Below are 21,924 nucleotides of genomic sequence, written 5' to 3'. Positions count from 1 at the left end.
GCCAGTCTGACAGTTATTTATTTCAGCTTTTATGACATCAGACTTGTGTATGTTTTATTTTATACACATTATACAACAATTTTACTTTCTCAATAAAAAGTATGTTGTGCAGGTCAAACCAGTAATTGTAATCTTCTTAACAAGGTTTCATTTCATCGCAAGTGCAACATGTTGGAGAATTTATTACATTATTTGCCATTTAAATATAAAAAAATAGGTCCCCACTAAGTCCCCACTATTAAAATATAAATCTGTGTGAAGTATTCAAATGTATGCAAATGTTGTCCCCTGTAAACCTAGAAACTCGTTTTGACAGGAAGTCCCCATAAAGTATGGCTCAAACCACTGCCATCGTCTTTTCAAAGATTTGAAGGCGTGTTTAGGCTCACTAACCAATGCCTGCTTTACCTAATTTTTTTCACACTTGTAGAGCCTCTAGAAAGGGTGGTCCCCACAAGTGATGCTCAGAAACTGGGTCCCCATGAAATATGGAAACCAGTATGTGTGTGTGTGTGTGTGTGTGTGTGTGTGTGTGTGCGCACGCTTTACATTAGCTGCACACTGACAGACCATTACCTGCCCACTCTTTCTAGAATAATACTGCCATAATGCAGGCTATGGATATAACCAAATGTACTGTGTGTGCTGTTCTCACCTTACAGTAATTGCACACTGTGTACATTTAAATATACTGGACTCTTTGCACTCACATTACCTCCTCCAGCAGCATCAATCTGCAAAGACACACAACTATGGGCTATGCAGAGGGAGGCTTCGGTTCATTCATGTGGTTCTCTGTCTGATTCACACTATTAGCTATGCTATAATAATCAATACTGCACCTTGCATAATAACCGTTATTAATTAAACAGCCCCTCTCACAGTATCTTCACATTCTCACCTTTTTTTGGCCTCTCTCTCTCTCTCACCTCTTCTCTCTCTAGACTGTTGTCATTTGCCCTCTTGCAAATGGCACACTGAGCTGTCAACCTTCAAAGAGTCAGGCAAAATAGCAGCGCACACACGTGCAAACACACACACACCATTTCATCATTCAGGGGGATCAAAAAAAAAAAAAAGCTGAGCTCTAGAAATATCACTTGGTGATGTGGATAAACGACCCAATCAGTCAGCTGGAAGTGTATGGCCTTTTATTTCCTAACTGCCGCTCACTAAAGTCTGTGGGAATATTAATCGCTGAAACATACCCCCCCCCCTGCCTCCCTCTCCCGGCCTGACAGAGGGGAAAACGAGGAAAAGAAGACGACTTGAATAATGTCTAAATATTTGAAGAGGTTGATGTGACGTCGGGCTTTGAGACTCGCTGTCAGCGCGTGGGAGAAAAAAAAAATCAGCAGAGACTAGGTTGAAGATCTGAGGGGGAGAAAACATGGCTGTTTATTTTTTATCTCTGCTTTTCTCTCTCTCTGTTTCAGCGACTGTTTCCTCGCTCTGTCTCTTTCTCTTTCCTGTCCTCCCACTCTGTAGCTTACTGGGTTTGATGCACTTAGTTTGTCTGTCTCTTCCTTGGTCACTGAATTACTTTCGTATCCAGTTTGTAGTTCCTGTTTTAAAGCCTGTAATGTGACCATCACTAGCCTTTATACACATACAGATTCTGGGCTATCTGCCAGTGTGGACCCCACAGCAGTCAGTGTGTGTGATTCAAAAAAGGTGTGTATGTTAAATTTATAGATGTGCATATTTATGTGTGTGTTTGTGTCTCTGTCACACCCATCCTAACTCTCCTGTCCCTGTTCCTGAAGATAACAACCCATTGTCCACCATCATCAGCCAAACTGGAACCACTCCCATTGCTAATACAATGGCCATGTGTGCAAACATTTTGAGCAGGTAGCTTCCAGGTCTGATGATGGAGTGAACGAGTAAGTCTGCAGTCAGCAGAGGAGAATATTACAGCAGCACTGAGTGATTCTCAGTCCCATAAGAGCAGATATAACAGCAGCAACATTGTTCTGCCTAATAGTAATCTACAGCTCTGTGTTCAGAGGCACGCTGGAGGAGTATAGCCGCAAAATGCTGATGCTTCTCCTTCTGGCAGTCTCCTGTGAAGCTGTGAAAATGCCCAACATGAGACAAACCTTTTCATAAAAGTCCAATTTGTTTATTTAACACCAGAAGTAATTCTTAGTCGGCATCCTGAAACAGGCTACACTGGTCTCTATTACTTTACACTGACATGGATGAAAAATTTGCATGGAATATTGTATTTTTCCTCAGTTCATTTGTCATTTTATAATGTTTACATTTCTGTAATGTCGCATTAGTGTTGTAAGCTGCAAAATCTACATAATGCTTAATGCAGAATTAATTACTTTGGAAAACGATTACCCTATTAATAAAGCTGAAATCATAATGTGGGTGGGAGAAAGAGCAGTAAAAGTGACAGATACAAATAGTTTTGTGGTCCCTCCATAGCGACAGCTTATGTGTTTTCCCAGTTTAAGCATAATATTGATGTAGACAGTCCTACTATATATTATGTGGATATGTAATGTTATATAAACACTGTAAATGTTACCTGTAATAAGAGACCTTTACATGCTCATTACGCAGGAAGGATCTTCAGCGATTTATTATTAGTATCAGTTATTTTCAGGCCATCACCACTTTCCTTTAATGTCAGCCGAGCTCTTGTGTAAACCATCTTCACTTAACTTCACTTATATCCAGTTCTAGATCCAAGTGACTGCCGGCGTATGATAGACATATGCTGTAATCATCTTCAGAAGAAGGGTAGATTAGAGTTCTCATTGTGCATTGTGAAAGAAAATCTATTATTAAAATGAAATGTGGAGTCCAGATGGGAAGTTAAGTCATTAAGGCTACAGGGCTAACCAGCAGTCCGCCGAGCTGCCCACAGGAGGCTGGAAATGTTAAAGTGGCTAATTGGGTTTCATGTCATTAGTGTGTTTCGAGGTCATCAGATTTAATCCTCAGACTATCAAGAGAAACTTGAGCGGGCAAAGTAATGAAGCAATTCTCCACATTTGCATTTGCAATAATCATCAGGGCAACCTGCACCACTGTCAGATCAAGTTAAAACTGCAGTAAGACGGCAATCCACACTGTGGACTGTGGAGAGGTACTAAACTTTTATATTGGGAGAACAAACAGACAGATTGTCCTGTGGACAGATCATAAGGGCTCATATTTAGGAAAAATCATAAAGTGTTAGTGTTAAATATTTTAGGGACCTAACATGCATCAACAAGGCTGTGTAAAGTAACAATAAACGTGTTCTGAGTTTGTCAGACCAAAAGAGAAAGTGTTATTAACCACCTAGACAAATTTTAATGATTCAAAATATCGACAAGTTTATGAAATTAGGTGTCAAAATCGGGTAAAAATGAGCAGTATTCAGTTTCAGGTCTGTGGGGCCATGTCTGCTGAATATGCTGAAGCCACGCCCACTCGTGGGAGCAGTCAAGCAGCCATTTTGAAGCGACTGAAACGTGTCAGATGAGTTCAGAAAATGACATGACTAACTTTGAAACACTCTGAGCGAGATGAATTAATCTCTATCTCTCTGCTAAGGGGTGTAGGGGTATGCTCAGGGTGGCCTCAGCGTGTCATCGAGCCACCCTTTAAGGACCGCCCACAAAATCCTGGACTTAAAACTGGTGAAACTGTTTTAACCTCTAACTCCACATTTCAGTGATATATCGTTCAAAGTCTTTACACGTGTTTCCAGCAACTATTTCCCAACATATTTAATGTATTTTGAAAGAAATCTCAGAATAAGTAGTAATACTAAAGCAAAACACTGAGGCGGTGATTCACTCCTGTAGTTTGAGTGTGTGTCAGTGAGAAACATGTCAGTCTAATAATCCCAAGTACTTTGTAAATTCAGTTTTCAGAAGAATGACAAGTTTGTATTTAATGTCAGTTTTGTCATATTTTATGACTGACAAGGATTTATGTTCTCAAATATTAGTTCCATATTTTATATATTACACGTCTTATGTGTGCAGGAGCCTTGTTTTCTATTGCTATGAGTCATTAGTCAAGTTCACTCAAGCCTGATTTTGCTTCACTGCTTCATCTATTGAAATCATTTCATACTTTTGTGAAAGTATACCAAAACTTTGTGGAATGGAATTTTCAGGCACATTTTAGTCGATACCAAAATAATATTGAGGTTTGTTATTTGACCCTATCTGTGACTCAGAACAGGCGCCTTCTATAGTGCATATAGGACTTTATTTTACTGTATGAGACTGAACGGCTGCATGTCAAACAGCCCAGTGGATGAATGATGAATTTCAGATGGTGCTGAATTGCACCATAACATGAATGAGTTATAAAACTGGACAGACCTCCATAAATTTCCCAGATATATGCAAACATCGCTCTCGTCATTTTTCATTTCTCCCTCTGTCTCTCTCTCTGCAGCCAGCATACGAGTGTCAGTGTCGAAGTGGTTACACATTCATTTTGACCTGTCAGAGCTTCATATTTACTATATGAGACATGACAAAGACATTACATCATGAGCACAAGATACAAGTACATCGTAACATGCTACGTTGCGTGTCGGGCACACTGTGGGCTTTTGTTTTCACATTGCTCATCATCATTTCTCACTGTCAGTCAGTGTGTTCGTCACTTTCACACTGACTGGATGTGTGCGGTCTCTGAACTAGCTGGTGAATGTGTTGTGCTGCAAGAGAGAAAATATGAAAGTATAAGTTGAATTAGCAAATGTATTGATTTATAGTAGAGAGTGAGTTGTGAAACCCGGAGAGAGGAAAGGTAGCATTTCATTTGTGAAATGGTGTCATGACACTTCACAGTGTTGTACTTCAACGACATGAGTGAATAGAGAAGAGCTGAACGGTATGAAAAGCACTTACACCCTCGATGCAGCATGAAGGTTTCAAGGCCCTTATTTCATATTACAGTACAGGAGAGCTTTTATAATGGACTCCTCTTCCCTCTTCCTTTTCTTTCCACAGCCAAAACTGCATCTCTCTGCATGCTAAACAGGGCCCCATACGGCCCAATTTGCAGTGTCCAATTTACTGGTGTCGCTTCAGATTTGTTGCAGGAAAAGCTGAGGCCTTTTCCCCTGATCCCTACACTGTAGGGAGGGAGGGAGAGAGGTGGCACGAGAGGGGTGCTGGGGATGAGGGAAAACTGGAGGTGGCTTAGCTGACAGATCGAGCCCGAACCCCATCCAATAAACATACGCATCTTGTGATATACACACACATTTGCACACCCGCAAGCAGACATCACGTTTAGAAACTACAGCTTACAGTCATACAGCTAAAGCCCCAGTCAGATGAGGGGCAATAGATGAGAGAGATGAAGGGAGAGGGGGGAGGAAGGGAGAGTCGGTGTGCTGACAGGACTGTGACAGGGCTTAATTACCAAGCGAGCGCTGTGCACTGGAAGCAATTTCTAAGGATTGTTGTCATTTGAATAGATTAAAACACCCTTTCACCGGACTAAGCTGTCTCACCGCTGGCTTCCCTCCGCTGTGGATTAAAAGTCCAAGTCAAATCAAAGACAAGAAGAAAGAGGGAAAGATGGAGGGATGAAAACACAAAGGAGCGCCACAAGGGCACTTACAGCAAGATGGTAGCGAAGAAAGAAAAGGGGGGGGAGCAATATGTAGATCTTGTCTGCTGCGAGACAGGAGGAATGTGCTGTGTGTAGAAAGTAAATAATAGTCATATCCCTCTTCTTAGTCCTAATCCTCCTCCTCCTTTCCTGTGTAATGCTATTATTCTTTTGCATCTGTCGGCTGTGGGTGTTTAATGATTAAAAAAAACACACATTTCTCTCCCCACGTGGATTTTCTATTGACTAATCATTGTCTTTTTCAATTACCTCCCCCTTCTTCTTCTTCTTCTTCTCCTACACCTGCAGACACCGAGGGCTGCGAGCACACGTGGAGGAAGTTCCACGGGCACTGCTATAGGTACTTCAGCAGGAGACACACCTGGGAGGACGCCGAGAAAGACTGCAGAGAGCACAGCGGTCACCTGGCTAGCATTCACAGCCTGGCTGAGCAGAACTTCATCAGAGGTGGGTGGAGGTTGAGAAGGAAGAGAAGATTTGGCAGACAGCGTCGCCAATGTAACTGTTCTTGGTGGGGGGGGTTTTTTCTTACTGGACTGATTACACAGCAAGAAATCTTAAATTAGGCACAAAAGTTTGGCCACGCAGAGTTTTGTTGGTAAAAGTCTTGTTTATTTTCTGCAGTGTTGCATAACTGCTAGTTGGAGCATTTGTTGGAGTATTTTTTCTTATCCACAAATCCAACAAGTTCCCCAGTGTGGGCTTAATAAAGTCTATCTTATCTTATCTACAGTTTGATGGACATAAAAATCTTTGGTAAACAAAACCAAGACCACAAGACCACAAGACCACAAGACCACAGAAATGCTTGCAGCTTTGTAAGACTGAAGTCGAAAGCCTAGTGGTGCTTTGAGCTTTATATTAATACTAACAAGGCACCAAGCTTGCAATGACAATGCTAACACATTTAGAAGGTATAATATTGAACACATTTCCCATCCTCACATCGACGACACAAGTTTAGCCTTTAATTTTTATCTGATAATGAATAAAAAAGTCAGAAGGTGATTTCAGAGCAATCCATCCAATACTATCCAAACAAAATAGTCCAGCCAACAGATGACATTGCCTCCTGCTGAGCCATGACATTAGCACGGCTAAGAAACAAGGAGGAATGGAGTTCTCTGCTTCTTGCTTGTGTGCATAATGTAAGGAGGAGAAATCTGATTATGGAGCTTAAAATTCTGTTGCCTGCATTGCTAAAGACTATCTGGGTGAGCTGAAGCTATTGATTACTCTTGAAAACCTGATGAGTCATTATGCAATTTCAGATTCTCAGGTCAATGCTGTTTGACTTGCAGTTTTTTTTTGCTCCTCTTTGCAACTACAGAGCATTTTGAATTTGCCTCATTTTTGACATGCAACCCTGACCTCTCAATAGCAGCAGCAGCAGCTGAGGCTCGTGGGTATTTTAGCATTTGGAGTCTTTCATTGTATCCAATTTACAAAAACTGATCGCCAGTTCATGAACCTAGAGAATCATTTAATTATCCAGGAGGTTCACATTCCTCATTTCTATGTAGAGGATATAAGAGAAAACTTTTAAATACAAATTTAAAGTGACTTACTTACAGATGCTGCAACTCTTTCTACTTTCCAACTCTATATGTCAAGAAATATCCCGTTTAAACATATATTAATTCAACTAACAATAGATGACAGTTATAGGAGCTTTATAATCTAACCAGCTCTTACTCTGCTGTCCTGCTACACACTGCTTTTACTGGCTGTTGATTTATATCTACTCTTCCACCTTATTATTACAATACTTGGCGGTGGCAGCTCTTGCCTTATGTGTATTCCATAACTCAGTGATAAATGTCTGTCTGGTTCTGCTCTGAACGGCCCTTGAAGGGGTTTATTGCACTCCTCGCTGAAAAACACCCTCAGGAGCCGAGTCTGTTCAGCCAAAGAAATGTGTCTCACCATTTGTTGCAATGAAATGGTGCTATAGGCTCTGACATAAGTGTCTGTGACAGAACATTTAATATACTATCATATTCTTTCTCAGGATGTGATTTGTCTTGAAACAAGTGAAAAATACCTACAGTGGGTGAGATGATTTTATTTGTGTCCATTGAAAGAAATGCAAGATGAATAAAATCGGTATGGAAGTTGATTTAATTTAGATTATTGTTGATTTGTGTGAGAAAGATGTGAAATTGTCACATTATCTGACTCTCCACACTTGTATTTATTAAAATAAGACTTGTTACGTTCAGTTTGTCGTCATGTGTAGCCACCCATCTGATATTTTATGCACGCTGTCCTGAATTATTTGCTACACTTTTACTGCAAGATTTGGGGTCTGGCAGCATCACCATGCAAATATCTATAGTCCTTGCCTCATAAACCTTCATCTCCTCGTTCTTAGCTTTTCGACCCCTGGCAGTACTCCACAGCCACATGTGTCGTAATAAAGCCAGATCACCTGCAGCAAGCTCCTGTAATATTGGATCCACCTTCTGTGTCTGACAGATGCCAGAACAGTGCAATCCGTCTAACACCCATCTTTCTTCTCCACGCTCACGGTTACCAAAAAGTCTGTTTAATTGCCTCGAAAATGGACGTCTCCACCCCTGCAATAAGGGGATCAGAGCCATTAGGAAGATTAATGGGCCTGGTAATGATGTTAATCAGATACACCGTGATTGAAATTCCATTACATATGCGCATGCACACGCACGCGCCTGTACAGCCGTGCACACAGATGCCCCCAAACACACGAATGAGATTAACCCAAAACACCATTAGTGAAAATTCCTTTCGCACAAACAGAAATCTCATCACGAGTGCATCAGAGACAGAACCACTATATCTCCATTAATGTTCCCCTCCCAGCTGAGGCCAGAGAGGGAAGATGCTGGACTGAGTCAGGCTTCATTTGTGGAACCTGTTGCACGAAGAACAATAACCTACAGCACATTATGTAATACTAGTGAACACTCCGCTGCTTCTACACAGTAACAATCATTTATGGGCATCACTACTGAATCTGTGAACAGCTGTACAGTGTTTCTATGACTCTTTGGGGGAGATTTGTGAGGTTTGGGAAAATAACCCTGAAGATGACAGCGAGGGTTCTTGAGTTAATTCACATTTATACAAAGCTTCTAGACCCATCATTGTAAGAATGTATTATGTTCTTACAGTAGGTGCTATTTCTTGGACTTGTACCTTTCTGTCTTGCCTTGTATTTATTTCTTCTGTTTATTACCACATCCTCAGGTCTAAGCCATGACAACACCTGGATCGGCTTGAATGATCGTACAGTGGAGGACGACTTTCAGTGGACCGACAAGATGGACCTGGTGAGAAACTAGCTGTCTCTGTTTTGTCTCTCAGTCGGCTGTCATTCCCAGTGGAGTTTGAGGCTCTGGAGGAACTGTATACATATGGAGGTGCTAAGTATCGCAGCTGGAGACATCCTGAACAGCAGTTTGATGGGAAAAAACTAAAAAATCGATCCCAACAAAATATTTTCATGATGATGTTCTTTTGTCAGCAAGAGTTATATCACCACTTCTATCATTATACACAACAAAAACATCACAACATCAAAAGTGGAAAAAAAAAACACACAAGGAGGAAAGAAAAACACAGATTGATTATTATTGATTATTATTATTAAGGAAAAGTAGACTGTGTGATCAATAATCGGTGCCTAAAATTATGTTTAATTGTAGAATAGTAATGATTTCTGTTTTTTTTGTGCATGTGTGCGCAGCAATATGAGAACTGGCGTGAAAACCAACCCGACAACTTCTTTGCTGGAGGAGAAGACTGCGTGGTTATGATTGCTCATGAGAATGGCAAATGGAACGATGTGCCCTGCAACTATAATCTGCCCTACGTCTGCAAGAAGGGAACAGGTGAGAGCAATGAGGTGGATTGGATTGGAAAGAAGGGGAGAGGGGAGAGTGTCACGGAGTATGCTGAGATTTGCTGAGGTGATTAAAATGACTGACAGAGAGGTAAGGAGGCAGAGAGGAGCGGGATGTAAAAGGAGGACGCTGAAAAAGAAGACGAGGCTGCGAGGGGCGAGAGGCAGCGAGGAATCGGACAGAAGGAGGCAGAGTGAGACTGAGGAAAAAGGGCAAAGGAGAAACAACCTTGCTGTGCTGTCAGATCTTTAGTTTGAGATCCTGTGAGAAGAATCATAAGATAGGGAAGTGAGAAAAAGTGACAAAATGTTCCGAAACACACTGCTAACAAGTGTTGAAGCCCATTTCTGCTACAGAGACTGACAGCGTGTACCTTCAGGAAATTCTGAACATCCCGAGTGTGTCATACTTTACACTGCACACGTCTCTGTGCGACGGAAGAGATTAACGCTGCACCTCTTCACTCAGTCCACGTTCTCCACATTCACACTGATTACTGCTCACCGATCTCTCATCATCCTCGTCTTTAAAAAGTCCTCCACGTACTTCTCATGTCACGGCTCTGTTTCCTCTGCCAGATATTATATCTAAGCTAAAAACGAAGTACGTCTCGAGGCGCAAAGCACTTTCTGCTTTATGTCCGGGAAACTTAAACACAGCAGAACGAGGTGAGCAAACTTATTGGTTGGTTAAATCCTTTTATACGCCGCTCCATGTCCCCAGTTGGCACTGGAGTTAGGCCACCACATGCTCCTCTGAGAGTCTATTAGAGCTTATTTTTGCCACACATTTGCATACAGGTCAGACTCATGACCAGTGGCAAGAAGACATCTTAATAGCTAGGTGGAGACACAAGAAGCCACTGGCGGCTGTGAATAGCTTTTCTGTTTTAGCCTCAGAGCGTGGCCCCGTATTGATCAGACTTCACTTTTATCCTACTCACAAACAAAAGGGTATATGTCGCAGATTACAGATGACTGCAGTGCAGAAACAGAAGTGAGCATGTGACTTTTAAGTCACGTTTTATGTTTTAGACTGAATAAAATATTGGTCATGATCATCAACTCACTATTTGCATTTCAATATTTGTCGGATGTTTTATTTAAATTGCATTTATCACAAACAGGGAAAAAGTTGGCAGTTTATTGGCGGTCCTTTCCATCCATACTTGTCAGTGTGGTACTAAATTCTCCTCATCATAATATTTCTCTCATGTATGCCAACAGCAGAATTTCCTCCCAGCTTCCACTTTCATTTCCCATTATTTCCTCCCTATTTATATATTTACACATCATAAATATGTCGCATTGATGTTTTTTTAATGTGTCATTTAGAAAAGGGTAGATGTGGGGTAAATCCTTGTGACTGTTTGGTTATTCCTGCTCTTAACATATACGTGATCAAACGTATGATCCTCTGAAAGCTGCTCTTAAAGGTTACTCTTGCTCTTTGCCAAAACTCAGGAGGCATGATCAATGACCAGCTAACCTTCTCTGATCTATTTATGTTACCTCAGTTCTCCGGTCGAGCTGCTTCGTACCTTACAACATAAGAAAAATCAGACTTTACCTAACCTGACTCAACATGCCAACTCCTGAGTAGTCATCTCACGACTCGATTACTGTAACGCCCTCTTGACGGGCCTTCCAGCCTGCAAAGTAGACCCAGAACGATTCAACCCGGTCCTCAATCAACCCAAAAAGGCACATGTTACCCTGCTGCTCAATGAGCTTACCTGTAGCAGCCTGCATTAAAATCAAATCACTTATGCTTGCCTATAAAGTTGTCCTTGTGCCTTGATTGTTTTGCTTTTTCGCTTTGGATAAAAGCATCCGTTATGACTAAATCTAAATGTCTTTGCTGTCAGTAGGTGCAAATTTGCTTGATATGTGAGTCTTCTTATTCTTCACATTCGTCACGTCTGTCTCCTTTAAAGCAAATAGTGTCATCTTGATCTGAACATAGACGTTAATGGTAGATGAGGGCTAACAATCAGTCACATTACTAGCAGGATATAAAGTATGGTGAGGCGATATTTTATTTCAGAGAGTAGCGAGGTGACAGGAAATAAGATGATTCATCATCTGCTTCTTAACCCCAAAACTTCTGGGTGACTTTAACCTATACTCTCTTGTAGAACTAAATAAAATGTCTCCCCTTACTGTCCTCTTCATCACTGGGTTATTGGATAAGCCTTAAAGGCTTCACTAAAGCTCATAACTTAAGAAAATTCCTGGGCTTTAACAGATGGTTTATCATCAGATGCCACCAGCGCACAGAACATGCTTCTTCCGCCTGAATCACAGAGCTCTATACTCGTATGAAAGGAATGGTATTTCCCTCACAAGCATGGTGTTGCACCACCGCTGACACACTGTCACGCGTCCCCAGCATCCAGCCCACCTCTGACCTTAATCAGTCAGTTAGAATCACCGGTGTCTTTTCATCTTCTCCCGTCAGCCTCTTTTTCACCGAGTAACCCCAATGTAATGTCTTGTCTTATCAGTGGTGTTTGTCAGCTCCACGCTGAGTGTTCTCTACCTGATTTCTAATGCTCACCGCTCATGTGATCCGTTTGTCTGCTCATCAGCGTCCCCTGGGCCTGATTAGGCGAGAACGGTGCCGTGTGAGCATATCGGACACCTTAATCCTTAATCAGTCGCCCAGGGTCCAGTCGTGGCGATGTGTCATGCAGATGATGATGGGTTTTTTTTTATATAACTGAAAAAAAAGAGACTATTATCTGATGACACAATGGTGAGATCTTGAGGAAAGATGGCTAGACTAGAATTTGTACACTCTCATAAGCCTCCGATCATTAATCACGCATATATTCAGCCCCACCGCTGATTTCCGACATATTTTTCTAATATTGGCAGCTGAATAGCTGCATAAATGTGTAAAAGAAATGTTGATTCACTTCTCCAATTGATGCACTGTTTCTCTGCGGTTCCATTTTCAGCTTGGGCAAATGTTTTCAGATCATTAAAAACACAATGTTTGAGTTTTCCCAAGTAAGAACATTGTATATACACTTATTGATAACACGTTTTATAGCAGGTGTTTCAATGCTCAGAAGCAGTATTTGATTGCTGGATCAATCCTGTATAAGAAAGGACAGAGAGAAGATTTTAATGGGAATCGATAGCGCAGATCTAGTTTTACATTTACATTTGGATTATAGTGGTGAGAGAGAGTCACATAGACTTCTGTCTCTGAGCTCTTCCAACAAGGATGAAAGGGGAATTTACCCACCGCAGAACATGTAAGTATTATGAAATTATTCCATTATTTCTGATGGGTTATTATGTTCAGAGGCAGGAAATCTAATTTTGCATGACATGCTCAGCACGCTCCGGGAGTGTTTGGGGAAATGATAGGCTGTTGTCAGTGCCTTTAGAAGTTGACGTGTCCACTGGCGTGTAATGTAATCATTTGGGTGGATATGCGCTGCATCATGTAAAACTGTGGTTGCTGAAATATACAGTATTTTGAAAGTAAGGGGGGAAAGTAGTTTTTATTATGTGTATATTGTGAATTACCTGCTACTGTGTGTGTTTGCAGTTGTGTATTCACATGGAGCAGTGTCGGCTTTAGTAATCCACATCCTCTCAAACATTTTACATTTTTGGTTAGAAGGGACTGTGCGGAGGTTAGCCTGAGTGTGAGGTAGTAACGGCGGAAGGAGAGTATATGTGTATATGTATATTAAGGCAGGCTTCTTGTATATATTTCCAATATCATTATAATCCTGTTGATTTGTTGCTGTCCAGTCAGAAACAGAAAGAGAAGATGAAGGTCCTCTGTCCAGCGACCCCAGCTGAGCAGACACAGACCCCTTGACAGGATCCTGTCTTATTGTTTTGTAGACTCTTATAGTAGACCTTCCTCGCAGCAGCCATTTTGACATTAAATAGGAAGGTAAACACATGTGTTACCAATGATACTAACTAAGGTTTCGTTCTATTCAGGTCAAACAGAGTCAGGGTGCTGCTGTGGTGCATGTTGGTTCACTGGAAAGGCTCAGAACAGAACCTTAATTAGTATCATTGGAGACACGTGCATTGACCCTACTATTACATGTCAAAATGGCTGCTGTGAAAAAGGTCTGTTAGTTACATCCTCCACAGGTAGATGTGTTGCAGAAGTCCATGACCCACCAGACAAAGGAGTAATCATTTAGTAAAGCATTAGTTCGACATTTGGGGGGAAACTGTATGCTTATTCTCTTTCTTGCTTCAGGTCAGATGAGAGCAGTGATACCACTCTCAAGTACCGAGCCATAGCCGGGAGACAGTTAGCTTAGCATATAGAGTGAAAGCAGGAGTTGAACTGGCTCAGTTCAAAAATCCACCTAGCAGCACCTTTAAAGCTCCCTCAGGAGTCGCGATACAGAGGTGTAGGGCAGAGGGATAAACTGCTTTGTCAATCCTACTCCATTAGTTCTTCTGAAACTACAAATTCTTCCTGTTTCCAGTCATCATACTAAATTACATGAATTAAGATAAACGCTCCTAGTTCCAGCTCCATATTTAACGCATGCATGAGAGTGGTATCAATCTTTTTATCGAAAGCAAATACGTTCAACAAATGTTGAACTGTTGGCTGCAGCTTGTTGTGGAGAAATTTCCTGAAGTCAAAGGAGAATGGTGAGGTCAGGAAAGAAGAAAGTGTTCAAGAGCCTGTGATGTCTTATGCTGTATTATTTATTGACGCTTGATCAAGGAGAATTAGAGACACTCTCAAAGCACATCAGAAGTGCCTGAGTCGGTCTCAAATTCTGCCGAACTCGTGCTGGTGGATCGACTTTAAACCCAAAGATAACACCACAAATGCTACACGCCCAGAATTAGTCAAAGAGAATGTCTTTTCCCATGGAGGTGTTATTGTCAGCATATTCTAGTCTGGAGACACAGATGTCTGTTTACGCAGATTGGAAGCTATTTATTATGTCTAGGAAGCAAGCAGCAATAGGTCTCTTCGACCCTGGCCACCACAGTGTTGAGATAGACTGGCACCTAGTCAAAGCCAAACAATTAATACTGCTGAGGACCTCAAGGCCCACACGTGACCTTGTGTAACCTAAGGGTAGAAAATTCCATAACACAGCTGATTTAGTTGCGCCACGTATGTGGCCTTAATGTTGCTGATGCAGTGGCATTCTGACACTTGGGGTCGGTCATACTAAAGGAAGATAGTCGATTGTTGAGTTTAACTCTGAGGTCGTAAAATACTGATGGAAAGTGGCTCAACAAAAGACTCAATCAACCATCGTCAAGCCACTATTGTATAGCTCACTCCGAGCCACTTAATAAACTTGGAATAAGACTCAGCAATCAACTAACTTTCTCCAGTATGACTGACCTCCAGAGCCATCAATAATGATATTTGAAACACCCGTCCATTTCTTGCTGTGAAAAAGGCATGTTGGTTTGCTCTGATTAAAGTTTGAACAAATCCTTCTGTACATCTCACTTTCTATTTATTTGTTGCCTGATGCCTATATTTTTTTTGTACTCACAGCACTCCAAGATACTCAATGATACTCGACGTGGTATAAACCATTTTCTCTCAGGAGGTCCGGGATGTCAGCAAACATTCTCGCAAACAAACCACTGCAGTTTATTTAATAAATATAACTGAATTTGTCCACATCTATTTTTTCCACACGAGACTCCCTCCCAGTAGTGTTTCAGTCAGAATGCGCACACATGCTTTCATGTCTCTCTGATTTATTCTAACAGGACTGGCAGTAGGTGCGTGGAGGCTTTGAGGCCATGGAGGAGTGCTGAGAGGAAGCAGCAACTAACTGTCTGCAGATCTCCCCATGCCACTAACTCACACTGACTACCCCCCGCCACACAGACACAGGCACGCAGTGACAGAAAATGTCACTGCGTGCATGTTTTCAAGTATACAGCTAAAGCATACATTAAGTTTACATGTAACCTGCATGCAGGATTAGCTTCCTCTTAGCCTCTAAATGTTGGCTTGCTTAAATCAGCTGCTGGAAATAATACAATATTATATTACACACTATTTTGTCTAAGGATACACACCTCCTTTTTTCATCTTCTGGCTTTCTTCTCCATCTTCTCTGTTTTCCAACATCCCAAATTATTTTTCTTGTTGCTTTCTAAGTTAGCAGATTTTAATATTTGTGCATGTGTCTCTCTCAGCTTTGTAAACACAGTTTGAGTTTGCCAGGCAATAACTGTGGAGGAAATCTGTGTTCATTTTGATTTGTCACCTTGGCAGCAGCAGAACAAGGTGCTAATACAATATTGACATATTTTCACCTTATCACATTGATATGGCAACATGTTAGCAAACACTTACGTACCCATTCAACAAACACAGAGCAACATATTTAATCTGAAGTCTCGAGCCACTCTATTTTCTAGCTCTCTTTTTTTGTTTTCCACCAATCTGCTTCTGTTTTTACTGAATGCTTCATGATGTTCACAAGATAGTTGGCTGTTTGGTGCCGGAAAGGTAGCTGTAGTGTGTTAGCAACCAAAACAATGAGCTGAAAAACACTAAAATGCTGCGTAGTAGAGCTGGGAATCTTTGCCCGAACCCGTCAGGACCCGGTCCGGGCATCATTTTTATAATTTCAATCGGGCCCGGGGCGGGCTCGTGTTATGATTTGTGCAGTAAATGAGCGATCATGTGATGCGTCTTGATCTGCGCAAGACAGTGCAAAAATGGATGCTGAGGAGGTGAAACAGAGGTTAGACTGTGGTAACTTTGTGTTGGTCGAGCCAGTGAAAGCAAGGTCTGAAGTGTGGAAAAACTTTGACCATGTACACAATGAAAATAATGAGCCAGTGGGCTATGTTGAATGCAAAAAATGCAACGTTTTGTTGAAATATGACAGCAAAATGACAGGAAATTCGTCGCTGACCAGGCATGTTGATCGGAGCTGTTATGCCATATGTGCACATTTGAATATTGTCGGGCTGGGCTCAGGTTGAATTCTATCGGGCCGGGGCCGGGTCGGGCCTGACTTCTAAGGCCCATTTCATGCTTTACTGCATAGAGCTAAATACAACTGTGGAGTTGAGTGAATTTGTCACTACGAGCATGTTTCACCTTGCACATAATGATCCATTATTATATTGATATTGATTAGTGCAGTTTTAACAGTAGCCACCATCTTGAGAGTGTTGGGGACTTCACATGTAGGGGAGTGTGTAGCTACATCATTTCTATACGCCAATCTTATCAATGTTTTTGCTTTTTATCTGTGTGTGACTGTGCTATCAGACACTCACAGTGATGCCAGTAGTTTGATGAATGTTTAGTCAGTGGTTAAAAAAAATAAATCCATACTAGGAGCAGCTTTAGAGTACATCTTTGGGCTTTTTCTATGAAACTTAGTTCATCTCTCAGTAGTAGCCCTCTACGTCCTTCAGGCTTTATTCTACAAAAAGACCTTTTCTCACTAAAAGCGTCTCCCATAAAAATCGTGGCTCCATTTTCTTTTTCTGAGTTTAGTGACATTTTCTTTTATCCCTACTTCAATATACTCTGACTTTGCTTGCCCCCGCTGTGAGAAATCATCCAACAGTGAACGTAGGTGACGGCTAATGGAAAACTCCCTTTTAGCCTTCCATTTGTGTTGAGTCAGTGATGTTTGAAGTGAGGAGGGAAGTGCTTATTGCCCCTTCTTTCTACAACACATTAAACTGTAAATGTGGCATTAAACCTTTCATCAGGCTTAATGACATTGCTTCCCTTTATTAAGAATTTAAGAGGTATTAGGACAAGGACAAGGGAATTAAGCGAGATTGTAAACATTTTCTGATTACTGATTAAGTCCTCTCATGACCACTTTTAGCAGTGAAGTGTGTAAATCACATCCAAGAGTGAATTCAATGGAAATTTTTGGTGTTCACAAAATAATTAGTATTGACGGGGGGCAGCGTGGTATTTTCTTTTCACCCCTATCACATTTCCCAGCCCCTAACCCTTCATTAAAAAGGCATTTATTACTATTAGTCAGCTCTTAGTTTTCTCTCTGATCGATGCCGTGGGTGTGTTGGCGTCAGTTATGATAATGGCACCGTGTAATCAAGATCACAGCCTACATAAAGGCATGATTATAAGAAAGGATGTGAATTGTATATGCGCATCACAAGTACTCAAATAAAGGTGATACACTTTTAGTGGATAGTTGGGCGTGATGATCATTGTGTGTTAGTTTTGTGACCCATTTGTTATATATAACTCATACAAGAAAGCCTAATTTTGTTGGCTGCTAATTGCTTTTGTTGATAATTGTTTTCACCTTAAAAAAGTTTGATAAAAAAAGAAGACTTTATCCCCAGTGGTGTAATACATTACCAGCACTGTCACAAACAGATACAAAGCACATACAGCAGACTAGAACCCAGTTTTTGTGAGTGATATTGTCGTGGTTTTCTGTTTATGGTTTTATGGTTTTCTGTCCTTATTCAGGTCGTACTGTGTACTGTGTCTGTTGGTCAGTAATGTGTGCGGTGCCCTGTTTAAGTTCCTTAGTTATCCGGTCCCTTATTCTGCCAGTGCTTCTCCTTTGTTTTTGTTTTATGTACTTTTGTTTATTGGATTTTGTTTTCTTTAATTATTTTTGGCCCACCACCGCATCGTCTGCATGAACCACACCTTGACAGATACAGCTGAAAACTGTCATGCAAAGATAGCACAATAGATTTTACTACCCAATCAAAATAAATGGCTAATTACACTTGAACTGAGTCCCTAAAATTACAGGTGGATACACCTACAGGTGGACTGAGCCATCACATGTCCAGGGGGAAAAAAACATGGAGTGAAACTTGAACTGAAGAAACAAGCGTGTGACGTGTGACTACCAAACACAGATGTAACTAATAACTTCATTAGTTGCTGCATTGCGTTGAGAAAATGGGGATAACAGAGGCAATGTTAAGGTTATTAGTTCCACCTCTGCTTTTCCTGCTGTGACACAAATGAAAAAGTATATGGAACAATTAAAAAAAAGAGTGCTCTGATCATTTATTTAGAAAGCAGAAGGACGCAAGATGGCCAGACTTTCACCAAGGAATAATAAAACAACTGTGGATGCTCATAAAACCAACACATAAGTCAGTTCACGTTCTTGCTAATGTTTTTCTTTTTTTTCAATAGAATTCAACTTGGCTCCTTTTGTTACTCGTTTTCCCAAGATAATTATAGCGGTTGATAAAGACGACAGAGAACATTTGGAAACTGCACCAGAGATTACAAGCCAAAGCTCGTTCAGTGTTGCAAGCCTGCCAACTTCCTCTGCTGAAATCTCCTTAGCAGTGCATTTGAACTAACAACAAGAGCATCTTCCACCTCTCACTGTTTAATAATGGGTTCAGCAGCCGTGCACTGTCGAGACTAATAACAGCTATAGCCAGCTAATTTTAAGTCACAGCTTATCACTGATGAACTTCACAACTTTTTCCATGAGTTTAAGCACCATATGTTGAAGAGCGTGGGCTTCAGCTGCAAGACTGCCATCTAGGGATTCCCAGCTTTACTACACACTCACCTGCTGCTTCCACCGGGGAGGCTGCCAAACCCCTGACAGGAGAGTTAAAAAATCTGTGAAGCTGTTTGAGTGCCTCCCTCAGGCTTGTCCATCCTGTCAGTCTCTGACCAGAACGTCAGTCATCTCTCCATCTCAGCCTGTGTAAACATTTTTCTGATTCTGCCTCGACTCTTTATGTGTCTGAAACGCTGTGCTTCTTTGACAGCTGCCCACTCACTCACAGACTTAGACAGACACGCTGACCCAAACTAAATTCATATTTTGATGTCAGTGCTCTGAGGGTTGGGTTTTTTTTCTCTCTCTCTCTGAGATGTGACTGCCTTATCATCACAAGGCAGAATAAATCCTGAATGTAGAAACCATCAGGAACATCTAAGAGTTTTAGTTAAGCACACTGAGGCGATGAATCCAGGTAAAAGTCTCTATCCTGTGTGAATATTCTTATCACACACAGGGATATGAAAATAAACAGACATCTGACTAATATTCTGTCTCTTTCCTCCATCCTACAGTGCTTTGTGGAGCCCCACCCACTGTGGATAACGCCTTCTTGATTGGTCGGAAGCGCTCCCACTATGACATCCACTCCGTGGTGCGCTACCAGTGCGCCAACGGGTTCCTGCAGCGCCATGTGCCCACTGCTAAGTGTCGTGCCAACGGCAAGTGGGACCGGCCTAAAATCATCTGCATAAAATGTGAGTTTAACACGTGCAAGGTGGCAGACAACAAGACTTAAAGCGATGTTTTGCATCGGTTAGGTCACATTTACATTTTCTTATTTTTAGCATGCACAACACCACCGGGTCTGTAAGATGAACCTCCTACATTAACTGCCCTCGGGAGCTCCTGTCACCATGCGCATTGAGGCTTGCCATCCCTGCTCTCATTATTAATAATTGCAAGCAAAAAGATTACTGTGGTTGCAGAATGAATTAAAATCCCCTGGGCTCTCCTTTTGAAGTGTTTAATGCTTGAGGTGGGATTTTTATTTTATTTTTTATTTTTTCAGACTTTTAAAAAAACACATTTTTTGCATCTGTTGCAACTACAAAGGCGGTTAAAAACTAAAAATGTTAAAATCAAAGTGAAATCTTTTTTTTTTTTCTTCTTGTGAGTAGCAAATACTTTCGTAACGGCTCATGGAGGTTTTTAAATGAAGTAAAACGATGCCATTGCAGTGTCACTGCAGTCTTTCATTCATGGTTAGAGCTACGTCTTATTTTAGAGCAGTGCGGCATCTAAAATCAGCGAAAAGTCTTTTATTATGCAACTTTCATACACCTTATCTCCTCTGAGGCTTAGAATAAACTTGATTTATTTGATTTCTTTTAAAGGACTCACTCCAACTATGACAGAATAGAGCAGATAAAGGATTGATATATATAAATATTATAGCAAACTGCTCCTTGTATTTTTATTTCACCCAGTGACAGTAATGATGAAATGCTCAAATAATGGAGCCTCTGTTGAAATTGATAAGACTTATTTTTCCTCCGACTCTTTATCTTTGGGCAGAGTTGTTTTCATGGCCTAGAGTTATGGTGTCGTTATCATTCATTGCAGATGACATTTCTTTGTTGGTGAAATCCAGAAAAGGGACGGAGGAACCTTATTTGGCAGTACACCCCAGGAACAAGCTTATACTGAGGCTGTGAGTGGGTGGCTAGCTCAGTGTGCTTTTGCTAAAGGCGCCCGTTCAACTGAATGTGAGATAAAACAGATTCCCCGAGTGTGGTGGAAATAGCTAAACCGTCTACAAAGAACATGTGGTTTTGACCTCCCTGCTGTTTGATCCCCTTTCCCTCGCCTCTTACCTGGTTTCACCTCCCTCCGACTATCTGTCTGATGATTGTCAGTGTTTCATCTCCCGCTTACATCGGGTTCTCCACTCTCGCTTCTCATCTTATTCTATCTCCGACTTACTTCTTCAGTAAATCCCCGATCCTTTGTTTTTATCTCACCGTCTATTTCCTTTCGCTCTGTTTTTGCTCCACCAGCCCGGCGAGCCCACCGCTACCGTCGCCACCACCACAAGGGCAGGAGGGAGCGCAGGAAGCACAAGAGGCACGGCCACAGAGATGGAGGGCACCACGGAGGAGAGCTGAGCCAGGGCCACAACCACGCCCACTTCTGAACCAAAAAATAAAAAAAAACCCAACCCTATCCCCTTTTTCCCTTTTCTCCTCTGCCAACTGCAGTTTGCCTGTCTCCCTGTCGTCCCTTCTCCTCGCTCCATGACCCCAAACACCACTTTACACACCTTTACAGCCTAAAACTCTCTGCCCAAGCCCCGCCTCCCCGCACTGCACCGTACCTGCCCTTAAGCTCCACCCCCTTGGCTCTCCGAGTCAACCTGTATCATAGTCAACTCTGAGGCCTGCCAGTGCTGCCAGGCGTCACCGGGACAATAACAAAATCCCTTTGTACTCTTTTTACTTTCCTTTCTCTGTTTCACTTTGTTGTCTTAACTTGTCTGTCTCTCACCTACCCTCTAACGCGACCCAGTTACTACCCCTCCGAGCTCAAAGATGACCTGAAACATGGGGCTATGCTGACCTGTTTTTGAAAAAAAAAAAAGAAAAAGAAAAAGAAAAAGAAAGAAAACAACCTTTGAGATCTACGCCGAACATTCTTCGGAGAGAAGTGGTTTAGTACAAACTATAAATAGGGACGACATCACTGAGAATGCCGTATCAAAATCAGACGAGTCAAGGAACGCATCCATGTTGTTGACTTGAGCCTTTTGTCTGTTGAACATACATCATTTTTTACAAATACTTAGTGTTTATTTCTTGACTCTGCTGCTTTTGGTTTGCTCTTTGTAAGACATTTGTGCTTGACTTAAAGCAAGTTATTCTGAAACAGATTTAATTGATTTACTTTGAA

General features: G+C 41.5%; 1 protein-coding gene across 1 annotated transcript in view; it reads left to right on the top strand.

Moving 5' to 3' along the window:
- The window catches only part of ncanb (neurocan b), a 137,488-nt gene extending 115,858 nt beyond the window's left edge, over positions 1 to 21,630 (top strand). The window contains exons 12-16 of the mRNA XM_027290477.1: positions 5,899 to 6,057; positions 8,839 to 8,921; positions 9,338 to 9,482; positions 19,551 to 19,733; positions 21,036 to 21,630. Of these exons, the coding sequence (XP_027146278.1) occupies positions 5,899 to 6,057; positions 8,839 to 8,921; positions 9,338 to 9,482; positions 19,551 to 19,733; positions 21,036 to 21,172 (707 nt within the window). The 3' untranslated portion in view covers positions 21,173 to 21,630. The remainder of the gene's footprint in view (positions 1 to 5,898; positions 6,058 to 8,838; positions 8,922 to 9,337; positions 9,483 to 19,550; positions 19,734 to 21,035) is intronic.
- Positions 21,631 to 21,924: the final 294 nt, after the last annotated feature.

Source organism: Larimichthys crocea, chromosome XVII (assembly GCF_000972845.2).
Source record: "Larimichthys crocea isolate SSNF chromosome XVII, L_crocea_2.0, whole genome shotgun sequence".
Lineage (NCBI taxonomy): Eukaryota > Metazoa > Chordata > Actinopteri > Sciaenidae > Larimichthys > Larimichthys crocea.
Note: the sequence above shows the minus strand (reverse complement) of the source record. Positions and strands in the feature narration are given on the sequence as shown.